The following is a 24766-nucleotide window of genomic DNA, read 5'->3' as shown; positions in this document are numbered from 1 at the left end:
ACAATACTCTAAGCAGATTGCAAATAATGGCATTTCTGGGATTGTGAAATTGTCAGACGAAGAAACGCTTTTATTTTATTTCTTAAAAGATTTTATTTATTTATTCATGAGAGACACACAGAGAGAGGCAGAGATATAGACAGAGGGAGAAGCAGGCTCCTCGAAGAGCCTGATGTGGGACTTGATCCCTAGACCTGAGATCATGTCCTGAGCTGAAGGCAGATGCTCAACCGCAGAGCCACCCAGGCATCCTGAGAAATGCTTTTAAATAATGAGATCTTCCAAGTGTTTCTGAACTGAATGAACATGGGCTGCTTCATACTCTAAGGTTGAAGGGAAGAGGGATATGGGAAGGCACTAGAATGAATGGATGAGTGAAAAATGAAAAGCAACTTGTCAAGAATACAAAATGGAAGAAAATGTAGGTATTATTTCTTTTATGACTTTGGGAAGCAATTTATGACTCCTGAGTCCCCTACCTGCCCTCCCTTCTTTTTGTTGTTGTTGCTATTCTAGTAATGTTTTGTTCTAAAATCTGATTCTTGCTAAAGGTCAGAAGAATTTGGCCTTTGAGTTTCCATAATTTATTTCTATCAGAGGTCTTAATAAGTATTGCATTTTTATTGTTTCTTTCTGGCTATATATTACAGACTATTTCTCATATCCGGCACCAAGCACGGTGTCTGGTACATAGTGGATACTCAGTACATGCTTGTGTATGCTATAAGGTGGTTCTTTATTCCTTAGGTCAGTGTATGTGACACCCCTTCCACATACAACTATAGACATTGCAGAATCTATTCATTTATTTAATAAAAAATTGTGGAGCTCCAACTTTACGCCAAATACTGTTCTAGATGCGAGGGATAAAACCATAAAGGAAGCAGACAAAAATTGTAAATTTTCATAATGCCTATGTACCAGTGGAAAAGAAAGAAACTTAATGGATGAATAAAATATGTAGTAAGTTGGACTGCAGTGAATACTATAGAGAAAAATGAAGCCTAAGAGAGTAGCAAGAGGATTCTGGGGGAGGGAGGGGTGGTCAGGGGAGACCTCATGGAGATGACCATGGAAGAGCCTGCACGTGCCCTGCAGATATTCTGAGGGCTCCTCTACACTTCCTGGCCTCCCTTGTAGTAAAGTGGGCTAGGTGGTTGGTGCCGGCCAATGGACTATGAGCAGAAGGGGCACATGTCACTTTCTGGTCAATGTACTAGGAGCTAATGGGCCTTTTCCATCTCCCAGACGTGGAGAGTTGGAGACTATGTTTTCAGCTGAGAGTGTCACCTGATGGGAAGAACCATTTCAGAGACCTGGATGGAGAACGCTCCTCCACCATCTGCCTTGTATTTATTGCTCTGACTAATGCAGTGGCATTTGAACAAAACCCCAAAGAAGGCTAGGCAGTGGGCCACGTGGCTATTTTGGCCAAGAGGTGGGGAGTGGTGAGGGGAGAGTGTTCCAGGCAGAGGGAACCTGAGAATGACAGCTGGATGAGCTTGAGTAACTTACAGATACCCGATTTCACTTCTGGATATTTTGACTCCATTAAGAACTTTGTATATCAGGTTCCTTCTTAAAAGAGGCCAATTTAGGGCAGTCCAGGTGGTTCAGTGGTTTAGCACCGCCTTCAGCCCAGGATCCTGGAGACCCGGGATTGAGTCCTGTATCGGGCTCCCTGCATGGAGCCTGCTTCTCCTTCTGCCTGTGTCTCTGCCTCTCTCTCTCTCTCTCTCTCTCTGTGTGTGTGTGTGTGTCTCATGAATAAATAAATAAAATCTTTAAAAAAAAAAAAGAGGCCAATTTATTCTGTGATTGTGAACAAAGAAAAAAAATGACACACCCATCTCCCAGTCTCTGGCTCTGTTCCCAGGTCCTAGCCATTTTTTCCTTCAGGATGGATGTGGCTCATTCATGATGCAATGTCATTAGCCATATCTGGACCATGCTCTCCATCCTCCCTGTTGAGGAGAGTTGGGGAAGAAGGACTGTGTATGGGGACATCATCCAACAGCAACAGCCCTTGGGTGCTGCTCCCCTTTTAGCTCCTGGCCATCAGAACAGCCAGCCCTCGCTCACTCCCATGCTTTCAGGGTCCTATATTGCACAAGGGTTTTTTTTTTTTTTTTTATCAGTTAAATTTCTCCTAAGACTTGTTCACAAAAGTTCCATTTTAATTACTATCTGTTCAATTGCTTTGTCTTACTTAAAAATAGAAGTTTAATAAATCCAAATGTTCTTCTGTCTAGGTCTTACCGACCTGTACAAAGTTAACTTTGACAAATGTACATTTTAAGCCAAAACATACTCTCTGAACCCTAAACATAGTATAACTTTTGATACTCTTTCTAAAGGCAGGAAAATTATCACAGTATTCTGTATTTAAAAATTCCAATATAGAAGCTGATACCGGTTTTACCTTTTTATTTTTTCTTCTGATTTCTTTTTAAATTTTAATTCTAGTGTAGTGAACAGAGTGTTATAATTATTACGTTGTTTTCTTTTTTTTTTTCATGAGAGACATACAGAGAGAGGCAAAGACATAGGCAGAGGGAGAAGCAGGCTCCCTGCGGGGAACCCAGTATGGGACTTGATCCCAGGACCCCAGGATCATAACCTGAGCCAAAGGCAGACACTCAGCCACTGAGTCACCCGGGTGCCCTAATTATTACCTTTTTATGAAAAATTCCACTGCCTATGTTTAGATAATTACAAATGAAACTTTAAAAAACTTTAAATATCAATGTTTCTTAAACATAAATAAATAATGCTCAGCTTCCTTATAAGAGAAAAAGATTCTCACAGATCTCTAAAGTCTGCTTATTTTTATAATATTGCATACACATATATATATGTATACACATATATGGAAACACAAAACTAAGGAAAAGACTCCTTATTTTTACAGATTTTATGTATCTATAGAACCAAAACAAATTTATAAATTAAATACAAAGGGCGCTTGGTGGGCTTAGTTGGTAGAACATGTGACTCATTCTCTGGGTTGTGAGTTCAAGCTCCATGTTGGGTTTACTTAAGACAATAACAACAATAGCAAAACGAACTACCGAATGAGAAAACTAAAATTTATAATGTTGAATACAAGGAATATTTTGCTGAAACCAAATTGCTCCTTATAGCATGTTTTACTGATTGCATGAGCACACACATATTTAACCACACACCTTGTGATGACTCAATTCTCCTACTAAATTTTGTTTGTACAGTACACCGCAATATAATCTGGCTATAACTTGGTGTGGCCACATCATTTATTTTTAAAGTCCCTCTCTGTTTTTTTTTTTCTCATAAGTCTGCAACAATTCACTTAGTGCTATTTGCTAATCACAAATCCAAACATAGTGAAATTGCATTCCCAGAATAACTATAAAGAGTTGATAAATTTATAAAGATATTCTGCTTTCTAGTAATCCAAGACAAATTAAAACGAGAGGCCATTTCCTCTATCAAATTGGAGAAGCTTTTTTTAAAAGATAAAATAAATGCTGTTGGGTATATGTTAGATGGGCACCCTTGAGCACTTCTGGTGAGAATGAAAGCTGCCCTGACCTTTCTGGAAAGCAATTTGGCAGAAGCTATTCACAGGCTGAAGCGCTTTCAAAGCCTTTGAGTCAGTAATTTCACTTATAGGTTTCTACCCTAAGGAAATAATTTTTAAATTTGGGCAAAGATCTTTGTATAAGGATATTCATGTCTATGTTCTTGTAAGTAGTGAAAAAATAGGTAACCTCCTACATGTCCAGAAATGAGAAATAAACTGTATTATCTGTTTTTTAAGTTTCTTTTTTTGAAGACTTTATTAATTTATTTTAAAGAATCTTTTTAAAAAAAGATTATATTTATTTATTTGAGACAGCGAGAGAGAGAGAGAGAGAGAGAGAGAGAGCAGGAGGGAGGGACAGAGAGAGAAGCAGGCTCCCCACTGAGCAGGGAGCCTGATGGACTCAATCCCAGGACGCTGGGATGATGACCTGAGTTGAAGGCAGACACTTGACTGACTGAGCCACCCGAGCGCCTGAAATAAACTATATCATCAACAGTTATGTAGCCATTACAAATAATATTTGTGACAAATGTTAATAACAGTGGCTAGTGCTCAAGATATAATACTGAGCAAAAAAAACCCCCAAAAACAAAAAGGTAGTATATATACAGAGCTATATATTTATATAGTTCTATTATGTAAAAAAATGTAAATGTGTGAAGAAAAAGACTCAATGAAAATAAGCCAAAATGATGAGTGCTATTTCCTGAAATGTGGGTAATTTATACTTTATTTTTTATATTTCTTGAATTTTTCAAGCTTCATTAATAAGCAAACAATATTTTCATTTTTTAATTAATGCAAACAGCCTTGTAAAAGATAGCATGTCAGCTTAGACTGTCCTAAAATAATTCTTATTGTGAGTTGTAATCACTTTCCTACAACATCCAGCAAGGGTCCTAGATTTACTTCCTAGAGTTACACAGAAAATGTCTATAACTGTCGTACAGATAATTTTAAAAGGTCAGTGAGCAACCTTCTCTACCTCCCACCATCATAACTCAGCCCCCCCCATTTCAGCCAATTTCCTTTCTGCCCAACACTTTTAACAGGTCCCTGTTAGACACAGTTTCTGATCTCACCAGCCTGCTTACTCTGTTCCAGCCAGGCTCCTGTTTAATAGTTTTCCTCTAAAAATGTGATACTGAGAACTGAAGGCAGGTTTTCAGACTTCTAAAGCACAGCTATAGTCATGCCATTTCTCTGCTTAAGAACCTCCAGAGCCTCTTACCAGAAGAGCAGACGCCCCCAGCTTGGCATTCAATGTCCTCCTGGATCTGGGCCCAGTCTTTCCAGCCTTGTATCCTATTGTACCTTTAACACATTCTATGCCGTGCTTTCAAACTATGGGTTGCTGTGCATTAGTGAATCATGACATTGACTTAGCAAGCAACATTTTTTAAAAAATGGAATAAATATAAAATGCCAAGTTATATTGCACATACTAAAGGCAATTACTAAGATTTACACATAAACACACTGTGTGTATGTATATACATATAACTATGTGTGTATATTGTTAACCTGAAAAATAAAAGTTGTTTTTACCAGCAAAAATGTGTCTATTAGGGAATAACCAAAAATTATAATTCCAGACAAACTATAGGCAAGTCCAACAAACCCAAGGAACTTATTTGCTGGAGAAGAAGGAGGAAGTTGGTAGGGATTGTTCTGAAGGAAAGTCCATTGGTGAAAAACAGAAGTTCAGGTTTTTCATTGGCTCAGCTGCAGGGGTAGTTGATTTTATAGGGAAAGCAATGTACATCTTTCCCTGTTGGGTCCTATAATTGATGATTATCTCTTTTTAAATAGTCTTCTGTTTGGGTCTGTTTGTAATTGACAATTCTTCCTGTAATTGACATTGAGCAGTAGTTCATTCCCCATTCCAACCTCCCCTTCTAGCCTCCTGAGTCCAATTTAGTTAAATTTTCTTTCTTTCTTTCTTTCTTTCTTTCTTTCTTTCTTTCTTTCTTTCTTTCTTTCTTTCTTTCTTTCTTCTTTCTTTCTTTCTCTTTCTTCTTTCTTTCTTTCTTTCTTTCTTTCTTTCTTTCTTTCTTTCTTTCTTTCTTTCTTTCCTTTCTTTTTAAAAAGATTTTATTTATTTATACATGACAGGCACACACAGAGAGAGAGGCAGAGACATAGGCAGAGAGAGAAGCAGGCTCCATGCAGGGAGCCCAGTGTGGGGCTCGATCCCGGGTCACCAGGATCACACCTCGGGCTGAAGGCAGCACTAAACTGCTGGGCCACCGGGGCTGCCTTCTTTTTAATTTTTTTTTAGAGAGAGAGAGTGCAAGAATAGGAGGTGGGAGGAATGGGGGAGGGGCAAAGGGAGAAGGAGAGAGAGAATCTAAAGCAGGCTCCTCCAGTACATGGCGCTCCATCTCATTACCCTGAGATCATGACCTGAGTTAAAATCAAGAAGCAGTTGCTTAATTGACTGATCCAACCAGTTGTACCTAGTGAAATTTCCCTTTATTATTTTTCACTATATATGCCTGTACACATATACATAGTGCATGTGTATATTTATATATGTAACTGAAATGTTTCTTACTGTAATGATCAAAAAGTTTGAAAGCCACTGCCCATGCCACAGCTCCATCAAGCAGCAGCTAGTCCCCAATCTTGATTTGTCCTATCTTTTTTTTTTCTTTTTTTCTTTTAAATTCTATTTATTCATCCATGAGAGACATATAGAGAGAGGCAGACAGAGAAGCAGGCTCCATATAGGGAGCCTGATGTGGAACTCCATCCTGGGACTCCAAGATCTCGCCTTGGGCCAAAGGCAGGCGCTAAACCGCTGAGCCACTCAGGGATCCCAATTTGTCCTGTCTTTGATCCCATTGTTCCCTCAACTAGGCATTCTCCCTACTTTCTGTCTACTGAAATCTTTTGGGGCCCTAATAAGACACCACCTCCTCCCTGAAGTGTTGCACCATTTTTCCTTACCCATGATCCTAAGTGATGGTCTCATAACTTTCTTACACTATTGAAAACAGCTTGCTTTGCATTGTAGCTATGTTTGTATACTGACTGCTTAGACAGAGAGTGCCTGGGGGCAGGGCTGTGTGATTCCACTTCTGGGTCCTTCCAAGGCCCAGAAGTGTAGTGGAAGGACCCAGGAGTGTAGTGAGCCTAGTTGCTGTGCAATAAATGTCTGCCCAACTGAATACTTCCTAAATTGCCTTCCAGGAGCATCTTCTGTTCTTCCTTCACCCATTTCCTTGACCATAGGCCCCAGCAGGCCTAACATCTATCCTTGGGCCTAGTGTTATCTACAGTGGTGGCTCTAAAATCCAGTCTGTCCTGACAGCTTTCAGCTTCCTTCAGGGGGAATAAGAGATAGAAACATACATTTTTATTCCTTTAAAAGATAGCTTCTTTGTTTGAGAGTGTGTCTCTTTTAATTTTGGTGTTAAGATGTATTTTTTGTGGATCAATGTTGATGGTAAGTTAGAAAATGATAGTTGTTTTTTAGTGTGTATTGCCCTTACTCGGCAAAATAAAAAACTGGCAATTCTACAATTGCCTTTTAAAAGATTGAATAAGGAACGCCTGGGTGGCTCAGTGGTTGAGCATCAGCCTTTGGCTCAGGACTTTGGCCCAGGGTGTGATTCTGGAGTCTTAGGATCGAGTCCCACATCAGGCTCCCTGTATGGAGCCTGCTTCTCCCTCTGCCTGTGTCTCTGCCTCGCTCTGTGTGTCTCTCATGCATAAATAAATAAAATATTTTTAAAAATTGAGTGAAAATTTACTGGTTGCAAATTTCCAAAATTTGGGAATCAACTGCCCTTTCTTAGCTGGCTGAAGGGAGGCTCACTTTCTGAAAGGTCAGATGAATTAATTGACATAGGGCTGGAGGAGAGCTTCTCTTCCCGTCTCAAAGACTGCTGTTTATTCGTCTGTGCTTCCCTCACATTTCCATTCCCTTGTTCCCGAGGATGTTAATCACACATTAAATCCCTGGCCCGAGACAGTGCGCCTCTGGCCCTTTAAATGGGGGCGTGGCGTAAAGGGGCGGAGCGTCCGGGAGTGACAAGGGTGCGGGGAGGAAAGCGGAAGCGTGGCCGTCAGCGGTATATACTGCGCGTGCGTGAGCCGACAGCAGGGGGCGGGGCCTCGGGCGCCGGGGGTCCTGGGCTGGAATGGCCGCAAGCGCAGGTAACGAGGCTCCCGGGAGCGGGCCAACCGGGTGGGGTCCCCGCCCCCCAGTCTGAGGAGCTGTCCCCCGGGCGGGAGGAGGATGCGCGCTGGGTTCCTGAACCTCAGCCCTTCCCTCGTGCGGTGGGGCGGCCTCGGAGTGGCTGACGGAGCAGCCCCAGGCGGGCTAACTGGACTGGGGCCCACGGGCCGGGCGGGGTCGACTCCGGGCGGAGAGGCGTGTCCTGGGTTTGGCCTGCAATTGGGTTAGGCGGTTTCCACCTGTTCGTAACAAATGTGAGGTTGAGGGACAGGTGCACCCACTTCCCCGGATTGTGAGACCAGGAGGCGGGTGATCACCCCCCATCCCAGGACGGAGCAGATGTGCAGCCAGGGGTGGACCCTCTGCGCCGCGAAGGTTGGGATGAGTGTGCTCCCCAGGCGTGAGGCCGAGGCCCGAGTGAGGCGTCCGCCTCTTAGGATTGGTGCGCACCCTTTGAGGCTGGTTCCAGTTGGTCTCTGCCTGCAAGGTGTGCTCCAGAGTGAGGGTGGAAGGAGGGCAGGTGGGTCTCTAAAGTTTGAGGCCACTCCTGTGTCCTGGTTTGTTCTCCAAGGGTGGTACGTGGGGCAAGAGGGAAACAGAGCTGCCTAAATTGTTTGGGTGTGCTTCAAAGGGAGCGTAGGGTGGGATGGAATAGGGTCAGTCAGGGAGGTTACAGGGCCATGGGTTATCAGGGTCACCCGGGAGCCTTCCTGAACTAGGCTTGTCTTCTCCATAACCTCTTAATATTAGACTCAGAATGGACAGGAAGGCTTGTGTCCTCTGTATGCCCACCCTCTACCCCCCCCCCCCAAAACACACACACACACACACACACCCCAATCATGGGCGTTGACTTGTGGCACCAACTCCCAATGTCTGTGATTGGGAGATGATTACACATCAGGTGTGTGTGTTTGAAGTCTGATACGAATGGGGATGGGTAATCTACCTATGTTTCTGTAAGACATGGGTTTGCTTATGGTCAAGTTTAAGCAGTTAATAGATACTGAATCCTCTGGTAAAGCTGGCCTATTCCAGCAGAGTAAAGATAAGTGGGGGAAGAATTCTGCTTGAACTACTGGGCCCTTTGTGTCAAAGAGACATAGTTATATGTGAAAAAATTCTTTCCAGAGCTCTAAGATAATAGCGTGTTGATTATCCTTTATTTTCTTGGTATCTAGATTGGCATCAGCAGTTGGATATTTTTTGTCTTCAGGATATTGAGGCTTCTTTGGTGCTTTCTAGCTGTATCTCACTCTTCCATAAAGATGTCAGCCAATGTGGTACCAAATGTCAGTTATGTATGTGAATGAAAAGAGGGACATTTTGAACTTCAGGAAGTATGTTTAAGTTTTGAACTGTTTATAGTCTTCACAGAGGTTAGATAGCATCCTGGTCTACAGCTTCAGGTGTGATCTGTATATATTTGTAAGGTCTAACTGTTCTAGTCTTTTTTATTTTTTAAAGATTTTGTTTATTCATGAGAGAGGCAGAGACACAGGCCGAGGGAGAAGCAGGCCCCATGCAGGGAGGCTGACGTGGGGCTCGATCCCGGGTCTCCATGATCACGCCCTGGGCTGAAGGCTGCGCTAAACCGCTGAGCCACCCAGGCTGCCCAAACTGTTCTAGTCTTAACTGAATCTTGAATTAATGTTTGAATTATCTTCATTCTACCTAACAGCCCCTGTGTCAACATCTTCCCAGAATAAAGAGAAAACGCCTACCTTCTGTGGTTACAAATTCCAGGGAAGGACAATGGCCACAAGAATGTCACGTGCCTACTTTTCTGGTCAGATAGTGTATTTGATTGGCAGCACCACCAAAATTACCTGGTTAGAGTGGAGGAGGAGCAGTTTCTCAAAGGAAAGATGGTGAAGTGATACTATAACCAAAACAAAATCAAATTTGTTTTTCCTCTGTAGTTCAGCAAGAAGTTTCCTTTTGCTCTTTACAAAAAAGAAAAGAAAAAAAAAAATCTCTTGTGACCTACATCCTTCTTGACACCTAACCAAGAGAAGTTGACAGTTTAACTAATTGGAAGCTAATTAAGATGATTTGGAAGGCCACCATCTACTCAACCTACAACTGAATGGAATCTTGTCTTCTGTGCAGTTAACTTATAAGAATTCACTTATACCAATTTAGTGAAGAAGAAAGAAGAATGTATTTCAGCCTACACAAGGCCCATGTGTTCTTAGGAGAAGTTCTCTGAGAGGGGGAAGGTCTTTGAAGAGCGATTCTTATAATAGTAGGGACTTATTGGAAGCTGGAAAGAAGTGATATTTTTTTTCTCTTTCATTTATTTTACTTATACACATATAAAATTGGTGATTAACACTAGGTTTTATGTATAATATAAATATTTGTAGACCTAGTTCTTACTGTTATCTTGTATATTGTTACAGGGGATTAGTTTTTTTCTTTTTTAGAGTGTGGCAGAAGGTTGTGCCTGACAATTCATAATAGTAACTTAGTAACATAATAGTAACTTAGCACCATGCCCAGGCAGGTCTCAGGTACTCTTCTTTTCCTTCACTTTTCCTTTTAACATTTGTTGTTCTGTATGCATATACCAAGCTTTAAATGATTAGTCTTCTCATGTAGATATTTACTAGGAGAAGAGAAAGGGAAACAGGCTTGGGCTTTTTCATAGTGGCAGTTCTGAGCATTGCAGGCTTAAATGTGCCTGTTCTTGGAAAGAAACTCAGTGACCAAGTATGCATCTCATCCAAGTACATAGTAGTACATAGGGTCTGTTTCTGAAGTTCATGAGTACGGTGAAACTTGAGTACCCCCTGAAAAATACCTAGGAAGGAATCATGGTGGAGACTGATCTCTCTGTGAGGAAGTGCAAGACAGCCAGTTTTTGATCCATGTTATGCTATTTGTTATTTTGAGCACAGATGAAATGGATCATTAAGTATGAGGCATTTAAGAACTGAGACTGACCAGAAGGACAACGGATACCAATCTCCTCTTCCATGCTCACCCTGAAGTGTATAGTATTGAGTGGAATGGTGTATAGAGTTCCCATTTCTGTGTGAATCATTCTTTTTTTTTTCTTTTTACCTTTGCTGAAGATAATAGTTGAATTCCTGTAAATGGAATGGACGTATGATATATTTCCACTGTTTTCATCTTGACTTTTAGGCTGAATTAATGTAAAAGAATACAAAATGTGAAATTTTGGAGTTTGTATCATGTTGCATATGAACTAAATGATCATTAAAAAAATCAGTGGTGAGGATTGTAAAAACAAAACAAAACAAAAAACTCACCTAGGTGCAAAGACTGGAACTTGCTAGGTGGGAGGTTTTTGGAGGTAGAATGACTAACTCTAGCTTATTTTGAATGACCAGAATTGCTATTTGAAGCCCTGGAAGACAGTGATGCAGTGTTGCTTGGCTGCTTCTGGGGGGAGGAAGGGAGGGATTGGTGGGTTGATTAGCACTGGAAAAACAGTGATGAACAGGGCAGATCTGGTCTTTGCTCTCCTGGAACCTGCATTCCTTTCTTTCCTGAGGGAAGGGAATGGTGGTTCAGACACTGAAAAAATGATTGCAGTGTGACAAGTTTAGTGAAGGAGGAGAATGCTGTTATAAGTACATGTTAACAGGGAACCTAGTTTAGTTCAGTGGGACAAAAAGACTTTGAGGAAGCAAAGTTTTAGCTGATATCTGAGGGATGAATATGATCAAGCCTGATTACATAAAGATAGAGCTCAATTATAACTTGGCTTATAGGCCATGAGTCAAATAATATGCTATGAAGCTTAATAATTATATGCAATAAAAGTGATCAATTTAATTTGCAACATAGCTGTTAGTCCTGTCTTCCAATTCTTGTGTTAATCAGCAAATATTTATTGAATGTGTATACAGCCATGCAAGTCAGTGAGCCCAGTGATGTGCAGTACACAAAGAAACATGGCTGCATTTCCATGGTATAGTTGGGGTCCAAAGACATAGCCACATGGTAAGTTAACTAATGAATCAATATGAGGAAAGTGCTGAGGCGCTGTTCTAAAGAAGACCTGCATTCTGGGTTCAGAGGATGTTTGGGGAAGGAAGGAAAGAAGGAACATGGGTAAATGGAGAGGAAAAGGAAAGGGAAGGTGAACTATCATGAGCAGACATGGAAGGAAAGGAGAAGCTCTTCTTGAAGGACTCTGAATACAGATTAATAAGTTTAGTTGTAAAAGAAAGTGGTAAGGTCAGCTCATGTGACACCTGGAATCCTAGGTTTAGAATTTGGAATGTTTTTTTCTTCCAGATTTTTATTTAAATTCTAGTTGGTTAACATAGAGTGTAGTATTGGTTTCAGGAGTAGAATTCAGTGATTCATCATTTATATACCACCCCTGTGCTCATCATAACAAATGCCCTCCTTAATACCCATCACCCATTTAGCCCATCTCCTACCCACCCCCCTACATCAACCCTCAGTTCTCTGTTGTTAAGAGTCTCTTATGGTTTGCTACCCCCCTTCCTCTCCTTCCCAAATGTTCATCTGTTTTGTTAAGTTCCACATATGAGTGAAATTATATGGTATTTATTTTTCTCTGACTTATTTCACTTAGCATAATACAGTCTAGTTCTATCCACATCATTGCAAATGGCAGGATTTCATTTTTTAATGACTGAGCAATATTCCATCATACACACACACAGACACACACACACACACACAGATACACATATCCCACATCTTTATCCATTCATCAGTGCACATTTAGGCTCTTTCCATAATTTGGCTGTTGTTGATAATGCTGCTGTAAACATTGGGGTACATGTACCCTTTAGCATCAGTATTTTTGTATCCTTCGGGTAAATACCCAGTAGTGCAATTAGCTGGGTTGTAAGGTAGTTCTATTTTTTAACTTTTTGAGGAACCTCCATGCTGTTTTGCAGAGTGACTGCACCAGTTTGCATTCCTACCCACAGTGCAAAAGTGTTCCCCTTTCTCTGCATCCTCATCCACATCTGTTGTTTCCTGTGTTGTTAATTTTAGCTATTCTGACGAGTGTGAGGTGGTATCTCATCATGGTTTTGACTTCTATTTCCTTGATGATGATTGATGTTGAGCATCTTTTCATGTGTCTGTTAGCCATTTGGATTTCTTCTTTGGAAAAATGTCTTCTGCCCATTTCTTAACTAGATTGTTTTTTGAGTTTAATAAGTTCTCTATAGATCTTGGATACTAACCCTTTATCAGATATGTCATTTGCAAATATCTTCTTTAATTCCATAGATTGCCATAGTTTTGTTGATTTTCCTTTACTGTGGAGAAACTTTTTATTTTGATGAATTCCCAATAGTTTATTTTTTTTCTTTTGTTTACCTTACCTCTGGCAATGTGTCTAGTAAGTTACTACAGCTGAGGTCAGAGAGGTTTCTGTCTGTCTGTCTTCTAGCATTTTGATGGTTTTCTGTCTCACATTTAGGTCTTTCATCCATTTTGAATTTATTTTTGTGTATGGTGTAAGTGGTCCAGTTTCATTCTTCATGTAGCTGTCCAGTCTTCCCAACACCATTTGTTGAAGAGACTGTTTTTTTTCATTGAGTAGTCTTTCCTGCTCTGTTGAAGATGAGTTGACCATAGAGTTATATGTAGAATTTGTAATTTTGTACTGTAGGCATTGGAGAGCTGTTCAAAATGAGTCCCTTAACTAGAGAAAGATAATAGAAAACAAATAGAAGTTAATCCTCTTTCATTTTTCTTCACAAAACAAACCACGAGAAGACAAAACAAAACAAAGAAATGGAAGAAGAGAAATATTTGGATTGGAAAAACCAGAAACAAAGTTGGAATGTAAAATTGTTTCTGTATCATGATTTTGTGATATCTTTCTGGGGATACAGTAAGTTAAAAAAAAACAAAACCAAAACTTGATTTGACTCACTGTACTGTGAAAAGTGTCTTATATGACATTTACGAGGAAAAGAATATTAGTGAATTAAATAGGATCCTGGAATTTGAACACAGTTGGGAAGATCTGCCAAGGTAAAAACAAAACAACTACGACAACAACAAAAAAATGATGGAAGACTTCCATATTAACTCAGCCTAATATGGGTCACATTCTTGAGTTCTTATTCATTTAGCCAGGGTTAAAATGGGGTCATTGATATAATATTTATTTTTAAATGGTTCTTGAATCTATTATTAATTGGTTGGAAATAACCTTATTAAGAGGGAATAGCTGTAAGAACTGTCAAGATGTCAGATAATGTTAAGTCAGAACTATTAAAATATTAGTTTATCAGTGCTCAGAAGAGGACAACATACTGCGTAATCATGATTCTATGACATACATTTTCCTGTCAGATTAATGTGATTTCATTCTGGGAGAGACTAGGAGACTATTGATTTTAACCATTATGTTGTCTACAGGTACTGTCTAGCTTGGCATCCCCTTAAGAACTATGGGAACACTAGATTGCAGGATGGTTGGGTGGAGAACTAGTTGTAGAATTTAGTCTTGAGAGGAAATTATCAGTAGTTTGTTGCCAACCTTTGTACTAGGATAGCACTTAAGTAGTATCTGAAGGCAGGGCCTCAGCATGTGTAATAGTGTCATATATTAAGCATTTCATCATTGGTCCGTGTATTGGAATGAAGAGCTTGCACACTATTTAGGCAACACTAAGTGATGAGGGAGGGATCAGTATTTCAGAATGTTGGCAATGTGGCTAGAAACAAATTAATTGAAGTTTGTTAATGTACTCATTTCCTATTCCTAATGTAACAAATTGCCACAAATATAGTAACTTAAAAAAAACAGATTTATCATTTTATAGTTCTTTAGGTCACTAGATCAGCACTGGTCTTACTAAGCTAAAATCAAGCTTTGGCAGGGCTGGGGTCCTTCTAGAAGCTCAAGGAGAGAATTCATTTCTTTGCCTTTTAAAGACTGCCTAAATTCCTTGGCTCCTGGCATCCTTCCTCATCTTAAAGCCTGTACTGTAGCATCTCTCTGACCCTGCTTCTGTTGTCATGTCTCTTCTCTGACACTCTCTTCTGCCTCCCTCTTCCACTTTTTAAGACCCTTGTGATTACATCGAGCCAACATGGATAACCTCCCCAACTCAAGATCCTATTTTAGTCACACCTGTGAAGTTCCTTTGGACATGTAAGGTAACATAGTTATAGGTTATGGAGATTAGGATAGACATCATTGAGCACTTCTATTTTGCCTACCACCAGGAGATTCAGGCACAGCTCAATTTCTAAAAAATTTGGAGACCCTGCTCTAAGTGAACTCTCCTTTTTTAAAAAGAGTCAGCATAGTGATCTTTTGATTCCTGGGTCTATTTGGGTTGAATAAATATGCTAACATGAAGGTATAATTGTTGGTAAGTGATAGAAGAGGAAGTGATGTGAAAGCATAATTTTAGAATGATTTGTCGTATATCACACTTACTATCATAATTAGACGTTTTTCTGAAGCATCTCTGATGCTTTGCTGTGGGCTGTACCTGTCTTAAATAAAATCCCTACCATTTAGTTCATGAAGAAACTTCTCATCTGAGAGCAGAAGTAAATATAGCCTTCCAATAAGGTATAACTAGTTTAGTACTAGCTAGACCTTAAAAAAGTACCAATCTTGTTTCAGGATCTTTAACTTTGGAAGAATTTGGAAATCTTGAGGAAATTTTAAATGTTAATAGCAAATATTTCTTGACTATTTCTGTGTCCCGGCATTCTAGATGTTTGCAGTCATTATGTCATTCCTCACAGTAGCTCTGCAAAATAGTTGCATTCGTAAGAGGACTCTCTGTTTTAAGTGATTAAAAAAAAAAAGAGTCGGGAGAGGATGCTGGCTTATGTAGCCAAAATACCAGAATGCTGTAGCCAGAGGGAATATCATAGAAGAAATGGCGTGTCCTGAGTGGTATCAGGACATTCTTACCTCTTCTCTGGTTCTGTTTGTAGGTTGATTTTGTTCTTGCTAGAAATCCGTTCCTAGAATATAAATTGTTAGTAGAGGTGGATCTCTAGCGATATGTGAAGTATGTGTTTAGGTGTTTAGTGGGTATGTATTGAATAAATGACCTCCTTTTCTGCAGAACAGGGTCAAGGGGAGGGTGGGGGTACTGCCCAGCCTTACTATTCATTGTTTAGAGAACAGTGGAAGCAGGTTTTCCTCACCAGTTCCATTTTAATGAATCCTAGTGAAGCACTCTAGCTACATTATGCAGCCTCTGTTACTATGGGATTTTTGATTGGCAGCCTCCATAAGAACCACATGGTTTGAAGGAGCCCTTCCCCCAATCAGAGGTGCTGCTCTGGGCAAACAACACAAATGGCCATAATATTTCATCTTGAAAGATACAGAAGTAGAGGGGCTCAGAACGGGTAGACAGATTGACCAGGGTCACAGATAGGAACTGGTAAAGCCCAGATTCAAATCTGATCGTTAACAGACTCTTTTATTTGTTTTTAAAGAATTGTTTTTTTTTCTTGGTTTTGTTTTTTTTAGATTTTATTTATTTAACAGAGCATAAGTAGGGGGATCTGGAGGCAGGGAGAGAGGGAGAAGAGGCTCCTGACGCAGGGCTTGATCTCAGGCCCTTGGGATCATGACCTGAGCCAAAGGCAGATGCTTAACCGATGGCCGCTCAGGTGCCCCTTTACAGACTCTTTCGCTTATGTTCTCTGCACTTTGCCTGTATAGCACAATAACAGGAGCTCAATGAAATGAAGGTTGGAAATGGAGTAGGGTAGCATAGCAAGATGGTGTTCTTTCTTCAGGGGATGCTTGATCACTTGAAACTTCTTGAGTATGGTATTGGTGTTCATGGATGCTGAGTTGCCCTGAGAACCTTTTAACTAACACCAGATAGGAGGTATAAAAAAAGAGCCAGAAAAGATTGTTTTACTTCCTGAGTTATTTTGGAAATACAAATGTGAAGAATAAGATATTTTCATTTATTAAATCATTTAAATATAAGTGACTTTTTTTTGGATTTGGCTATTGTGGTCTTTCCCCCCCCCCCCCCCCTTTTTTTTTAATGTGTAAGAATAAAACTTAACTGTCCTCAGGAATCACTGAATGTGAATTAGATTATGCATGTTTGCAAACATTCCTGAACTGTTTGTAATCATTTTTCCTAAGTGGTACAAATAAGAGAACTTTATTAAAAGGAACTTGTATTTTCTGTGAGCCAATTCCATCATCTTTGAAGAAGAGCATAAACATAAATATTGCTTCTGCCCTTGGCTTACTGCAAAAGGAGAAGTACATTTAGTACCTGAGATTGGAAAGCTACTTTCAAATGTTGCCAGATACATAGTACCCTCAGTTATGTCTCCTAGGAATGTATTTGGTATCATGTGTTTGTAGGACCAAACCTTAGAGTCTATCTTCTCTAACATGTGCAAGAGATTAGTCTGTATTTGGTAATATACCAAATGTACTAGCTAGAAAAATTGGTTTCAGCTCTTTAAAAATCTGTCTTCGTAAGTCTACATGTCTTACATGTAGTAGATGTTCATTTCTTTTAATCTGGTAAAAATGAAATTTGAACAAAGTGAAATTCATCATAAATAAAAAAGCCTACTTAGATAAAATTGTCAGTTAATTCTGGGTATTTAAAAAAAACAATAGCAACTAATTTTCTTTTTTTTTTTTAACTAATTTTCAACTTTTATTTTATTTTAAGATTTTATTTATTTATTCAAGAGAGACACACACAGAGAGAGGAAGAGACATAGGCAGAGGGAGAAGCAGACTCCATACAGGAAGCCTGATGTGTGGGACTCGATCCTGGGACTCCAGGATCATGCCCTGAGCTGAAGGCCGGTGCTTAACTCTGAGCCACCCAGGGGTCCCAATTTTCAACTTTTAAAAGTTAGTTCTTTTAAAGTTAAAATTAGTTAGTGGCTTAGTTGCCAGCCTTTCTTTTGCCTTCACTTCATTAGAGCAGGAATGAGAGAAGTTCATATGGTGGGGAGGGTGGTAGACAGTGGACAGTATGTAGTTTGAAAAAGGTTCTCACAGAGAGTTACTGCATATTCCTGGGTACTGTGGAAAAACACTCTAGAAAATAAAATGACCTTTGCTTTTACTGTCATTACTATGACGTTATTTCTATTTTCAAATTATTACGTCTTTATTTCTAAACAGGTAGAGCTAAGTAACGGACTTTTAAAAATTTGGTCACTTGTACCCTAATTATAACACCATCTAAAAACATTTAAGGACAAATTTTATCATTAAACTTATAGTGATTTTTTTCCTGAATATGTTTTTAGTTTTCTAGCGATTTTGCAGACAATTGTTTTTAGACAATTTTGCAGGTAAACAAAACTATTTCATTGTATCCTTTAGAGCTATGAAATATATAAAACATTTGCATATATTTTTCTTTAGTATTTCAGTTTTCTCTGAGAATGTCCGTGTTTTTCTGTGACTAGCTTTCTTACTAGAAATCCCTCACTGGCTGTGGTATTATTTTGTTCTGGCATCATTGTCTCCCATAATAGGTCTGAACATTTAGGTTTGCTAGTGTCCTATTAAGTAGCTAGCTAGCTATCTGTCCTGGGGCCTCAGTGTTTACATTAAGCTCCCCGAGAGATCTGTGGCCCTGGGTGGATGTCCATAACAAGACTGAACTGGGGAACTGGAGATCTATTCTAGGATTTGGAAGTATGAGGGAGGGGGTTAATTGCAGTTCTTGGCACCAGTTTACTCTCATGCTGTTAAAATGTGAATCTGGATGGTACCAAGTCTAGTGGCCAAATTTAAGTCTATTGCTATCACCAGACTTAATGACTTTGGGTGGTGGGCCACTTCCCAGACTCCTGAGTTAGATGTTCCTCCTTTGTGCTCCCATAGCAATTCTCCCTCAGTGTCATACCTCAAACCATGTTGATTTCTCTTTGCCTTACAATCAGATGATTCAGTGAAGAATTGATTTCCACAAAAGTGAGCAAGTAAGTCTTTGGAATGTCCAATTGAGGAAATCTAAATAATGTATATATTTTTCTTTTTTAAAAAGAGTCATCGTTCAAGTCGTTATGATCTAAGGCCAAAAATCAAAACAAAAACTTGCTTGGATTGACTAAATTACAATTATTATAAGTAAATATGGAAAATGAACCAGACCATGAAAATGTGGAACAGAGCCTTTGTGCCAAGACTACTGAAGAAGAGCTGAATAAGTCTTTCAATCTTGAAGCTTCCCTTTCAAAATTCTCTTACATAGATTTGGACAAGGAACTGGAGTTCAAAAATGATCTGGTAAAAATTCAGCTTTTGTCAAGTGATGATGTTGATTAGAGCTATGACCTAAAGACTCAATCTGTCATTTTGCATGAATTAATAGAAGTCTATATGCAGTCTTGTGAGATATCACTCTTAATTTGTGTATGTCATTACTGTTTATGAAGCACTTTAACATATGTTTTCATTTGAGCTTCAGACACTTTGATAATTCACTTTGTAGAGGAAGGAGAAGCCGAAGTGCAGCTGGCTATGTTAAGTGAATGCTCAAGATCATAGAGCTAGTGGTAGGTTTAGAAATATTGTGCAGTGATTTTTTTAAAGCAATATTTTATTTATTTTTTTAGAGTAGGCTCTGCACCCAGCTTGAGACATGAACTTGTAACCCCAAAATCAAGTTGCATGCTCTATTGACTCAGCTAGCTAGGCACTTCATGTGCAGGGATTTTTTTTTTCCCCATTGATTTGATTGTAATTAAGTTTTTGTTACCAGGAGAATATTTAATGACAGTTTGTTTGACCTAAGCACCTCTCACCATAATTTTGACATAACTAAGAAATGCAATGTCAGACCTTTGTATATTGCTTATGACCTTTTTACTATTATTCATTTATTTATTTTTAAAGATTTATTTAATTATTCATGAGAGACAGACTGAGAGAGAGAGGCAGAGATATAGGCAGAGGGAGAAGCAGGCTCCTCGTAGGGAGCTGGATGTGGGACTTGATCCTGGATCTTGGGATCACGACCTGAGCCGAAGGCAGGTGCCCAACTGCTGAGCAACCCAGGCATCCCATGCTTATGACCTTGATATTGTTCTGTATATTGCTTTCTACACTTAGAAAATTGAGGCTTGTTATGAGACATGCTGTTTTGTCCTGTTTAAGAACGCACGTATCAAAGTCCTTAAACAGAAGCTTTCTGGATAGGGCTGTCAGGATGGTGCAGTCAGTGCATATTTGTTTTTGATAATCACTGAATATGTGTCTAGGATAGGAAACAATTCCATAGTCTTTTGACCTGACCTTAACTACCATGGATCATTGAGTTAGCTCTCTGCACGATCAGTTTGGTGATATGTTGGTCTCTTAATTGGTAATTATTCTAATAAATTAAAACACCCTCATGATTCTAAGAAGGAAAGCAACATTATATGAACATTAATTTCTTTTCTCTATTTAGATTGATGACAAGGAGTTTGATATTCCTCAAGTTGATACTCCACCAACACTGGAAAGCATACTCAATGAGGTAAGTATATATTAATGATCACTGTCACTTTATGGAATTGATTTTAATGCTTTTGGGTTAAATTATAATATATGTATCTAGATCTGCACTGTCCTATAGTGACTAGGCCATTAGTCACATGTGGCAATTTAAATTAATTATAATTAAGTAAAAATTAAAAATTCCATCTCTCAGTTGTACAGGTACTTTTTTTTTTGGTACAGGTACATTTTAAGTGCTCAGTTGACACATGTGGCTAATGGCTGCTATAGTGGACAGCACAGATGCAGAATATTTCCATTATTGCCGAAAGTTCTGTTGAACAGCACTTATCTGGACTGTGAACTTCTCAAGGGCAGAAACCATGTCTTGCTCATGTCTTTGCCCAACACAATGCCTCATACTTGGTAGATTTGAGGAAATGTTTTAGTAAGCAAGTTGAAATACTAAATATATGTCACTTTTGAGATTTGTGTTATGTTTTAATAATGTCATCTCTACCAGTGATACTCAAATAGCTCATCCTTAGATACTAGAAAGTAGCTGTAACCGTGAAATGCATCTCATCAACCTTCTATGTAAAAGAAAAACCTCCACAATGTATTTTATGAGTACCATCTTTGCTAAAAAGTTTCTCAGAGTTTTGAAATGTTATTCTTTTCTGAATTAGCAGGTCATAAAGACCTTATAAAGGAACTTTGTGGAAGTAACATGTTGAAGTATGCAAGCTTTTATGTATCTTGCATCTGCTGACAATTCTTCAACTCCATCTTCTTAATCTTTTAAAAACTTACTTAAGACTTTTCTTGGAAGTTTTAACTTCTAATTCAAGAAAGATTTTTAAATGTGTGAATCTATTTTGGATCCATAGTTTTTTAAAAGAAAAGAATGCAGAGGTTCCCCAAAGCAAATGCCCACTGATCCCATAGCTGTGAATGAGTTGGGTCTTGGTCTTTATTACTTTTCACCTATACTTTGGGGGGCATAGCCAACACTTTATAGGAAGCAAACTATTTTCTCTATGAATTGTATCTTTTATTATTCTTGATGACTTTAATTTCTATTTTTTTATATCAGTTTGATGTTGCTGTTACTTTGAATATATTTTAGCCTAAAAAATGTATGATCTGTGTTAAGACATAGCATTTTAAATTTTGACAAAGAAGGCATTGATCAATGAAGGAATAATCGGTTATGGTGATACTTATTTACTGCTTGGTAACAGGAAATCTTTCACTTAGAGATGAAGAGATTAATTTTAGTCAATTTTGTTAACATCTTATTAATATCCTCATTTCAATTATTTTACTAAGTGTAAAAAAAAAAGTAATCTTAGAAACTTGTGTGTAAAGCCATATTTGGAAATATTTGTATAAAAAAGGCAAAGGGTACCTGGGTGACTCAGTCAGTTGAACATTCGACTCCTAATTTCAGCCCAGATCATGATTTGAGGGTTGTGGATCAAGCCCTGTGTTGGGCTCCATACTCAACAGGGAATCTGCTTGAGATTCTCCTTCTCCCTTTGCCCCTCCCCCTGATGCCTCTCTCTTTTTCCATCTAAAATAAATCTTCAAAAAAATGTTAAAATGCTCATATGACTAAAACTAGTTTATAATGAAGAAAAACATCTTTGCACAATATACTTATCTATGAATAACAGTAAGTACTGTCATTAGTGGTTACTGACAATATAATACTATCTGAGAAGATAATATCCTGTAGTAATTTGGGTGCCTTGTTTATTTGGGTCATAGTATCAGATACTGGGATTATTAAATGCTCTGACTTTGAGAAATAGTAATGGACATTGGCCAGCTTTCACACCTCCAAGGAGCTAGGCAGATGGAATAATTGAAAGCAAAAATAAAATTTAAATTGTAGAACATTATGAAGACTGTTGGGGGGAAGAAATATTAAAATTATTTTAAAAAAGAAAAAAAGAGTGGAAAGGGCAGAAGTGCAAAGTGTGAATAAACACTCACTCCAGGATATATGGTTGCATATACTTGATAATGTTCATTAATATCATCCTGCAGAGAGGCTGGAAAGAAATGGACATCCAAGATGTTTTATAGAATGGAAAGTTAGAGATTACTGGGACATCCTGAATCTCAGAATTTAGGGCATGAAATAATGGTCCTAGGCCTTGTCATTAATTGAAACTATGCTACCTCTGAGGTTTTTAATTGTGAAATTCCATTCTTTAACTATAGCCACCCGCTTGCCTCCCATTTTCCTACTTCCTTAAACCTGTTCTTTGACATAATCAAGACCAAGTCTCTTGTTCCTTCCTAGTCTCCCAGTCTGGGTAGTTCCTGCTTCACTTCATTACTACTGTACAGCCGGAAATTTATTTTGAACTTTTTATTCAAGTGTAGCATATGTATAGAAAAAGTGCATACATTGTTAAGTGTGTAGCTTGGTGAACTTTCACAAACTTCACCACTGAACTTGGTGAATTTTCACAAACTGAAAAATAATCTAGATGAAGAAATAAAACATTTCTAACACCCCAGAATCTCTTGTGCCGCTTTAGTGCCTAACCCCAGGATAATCACAATCCTTACCTCTCTAGCATTGATCAGCTTTCTTGCTTTGAACTTCATATAAATGGAATTATATAGTATGTACTTTTGTGTGTCTGACTTGCATTTCAATATTATATTTTTAGATTCATTCATATTTTTGTATATAATTGTTCATTTACATACAAAAAGTTTTTTATGTGTATACCATTATTTATTCATTCTACTTTTGATGGGCATTTGTGTAATTTCCAATTTCTGGCTACTATGAAAAGTTGCTGTGAATATTCTTACCGGTGTCTTTAGGTATGCATATACATATACACACCTTTCTGTTGGTTTTATAGTTAGAAATAGTAAAATTGCTAGGTCATCAGATATGGGTATATTCAGCTTTAGTAGATAACTGCTACAGGTTTTTTAAAGTGGTCAGAGTAATTCATACTTCCAGCAGCCGTATATAGGAGTTCCGATTACCATATCCTCAATCAACTTTTGAATATTCTCTTTTTCATTTTATCCATTCAGTTCTTACAGGTGTATAGTGATATCATAGTTTTAATATGAATTTTCCTGAAGACAGATGAAATTGGGTGCCTTGACATAGGGTTAGGCCATTCGGATGTCTCTTTTGTGAATTGCCTTATCATGTCTTTTGCTCATTTTTTTAAAAAAATGTATTTATAGGAGTTCTTTATATGTGATGTATAGACCCTTTATTAGGTGCATATATTGCAAATATCTTTCCATTCTGTGGGTTACTTTTTCACTCTATTAGCAGTTTCTTTTGAACAGAAGTTATTAATGTAGTTAGCTTATTTTGTTTTTCCATTATGGTTAATTTTTCTGTGTCTTGTTTTAAGAAAATTTTGAAAATTCCAAGGTCATGGTGATGCTCTTTTATCTTGTTTTAAAATCTTTATTTTTCTATCTTTCAAACTTAAATCTGCAATTCATCTGGTATTTTTTTGTATGTGATGGTGTGAGGTAAAATCCAGCACCATTTACTGAAAAATATATTTGGTGTCACTTTTGTTTAAATCAGGAGATCATATATGCGTGGGTCTGATTCCATTGGTCTTTCTACACTTGCCCCAATATCACATTCTAATTTTTGATATAATAGGTTTTGATATCTAGTAGTCTGAAATCTTTGTTGTTGTTCTTCAAGATTGCCTTGCTTATTCTTGTAAATTTGCATTTCCATGTAAATTTTAGAATCACTTTATTAGTTTACACACACAGACATACACACTGAAATTTGATAAGATTATGTAGATTTTGCATATCAGTGCAGGAAAAATTGATCTTTGCTATGTAGATAGTTATTTTATTTTATTATTATCTTTTAGATAGTAATTTTAAATTCAGCCTTCTTGATAATAAGCTCAATTCTCTTCTTTCCTCCACTTGTTCTTTCATGTATTCTGTAAGCCCTCAACCCTGACTTAATTTAACTGATCTGTTTTCTTTAATTGTATCCCCAGGCTGCTTAAGAAAAATCAGATAAAATTCTGATTGACCCTCTTGCTTATGGCCTAAGTGCTGCAGTTCTAATTTCTGAATTACTTCCTTTCCCTACAGCAGTTGTTCCACTCTGTACAGTTCTCAGGAGACATTCTCTCTTTGCTAATTTTAACCTTGTTCTTTTTATTTAAGATCTTATTTTTTTTATTCATGAGAGACACAGAGAGAGAGGCAGAGACATAGGTAGAGGGAGAAGCAGGCTCCCTGTGGGGAGCCTGATGCAGGACTCGATCCCAGGACCCCAGGATCATGCCCTGAGCCAAAGGCAGACACACTCAACCACTGAGCCACCCAGGCGTCCCTCTGACCTTGTTCTTAACAGATGCATGTGTACATAGATATTTGAAAGGCAGTTGGAAATATGGGCCTAAACCTCAAGAGAAATGTTGATACTGAAGATACAGCTTTTGGAGTCATTAGCATGATATGGTACTTGAAGCTATAGGTATGGATTAGCTTGTTCATACAGGAAGCGTATGGAGTTGGAAGAGAGGAGAGCTAA

The 24766-nt window shown here is 38.4% G+C and overlaps 1 protein-coding gene across 5 annotated transcripts in view; it reads left to right on the top strand.

Moving 5' to 3' along the window:
- Nucleotides 1–7599: 7599 nt before the first annotated feature.
- Nucleotides 7600–24766, top strand: part of VPS8 (VPS8 subunit of CORVET complex) — a 248815-nt gene continuing 231648 nt past the window's right edge. For 4 of the 5 annotated variants that reach the window (XM_072752535.1, XM_072752534.1, XM_072752533.1 and 1 more), the window contains exons 1-3: nt 7609–7732; nt 18758–18999; nt 20165–20233. In XM_072752535.1, the coding sequence (XP_072608636.1) occupies nt 18847–18999; nt 20165–20233 (222 nt within the window). In that variant the 5' untranslated portion in view covers nt 7609–7732; nt 18758–18846. Of the gene's footprint in view, nt 7733–18757; nt 19000–20164; nt 20234–24766 lie in introns of all 5 variants that reach the window. The other variant, XM_026007303.2, reaches the window with a different exon arrangement.

The sequence above is a fragment of the Vulpes vulpes genome, chromosome 3 (genome assembly GCF_048418805.1).
Source record: "Vulpes vulpes isolate BD-2025 chromosome 3, VulVul3, whole genome shotgun sequence".
Lineage (NCBI taxonomy): Eukaryota > Metazoa > Chordata > Mammalia > Carnivora > Canidae > Vulpes > Vulpes vulpes.
The sequence above is the reverse complement of the archived record's forward strand: the minus strand, read 5'-3'. Positions and strand labels throughout refer to the sequence as shown.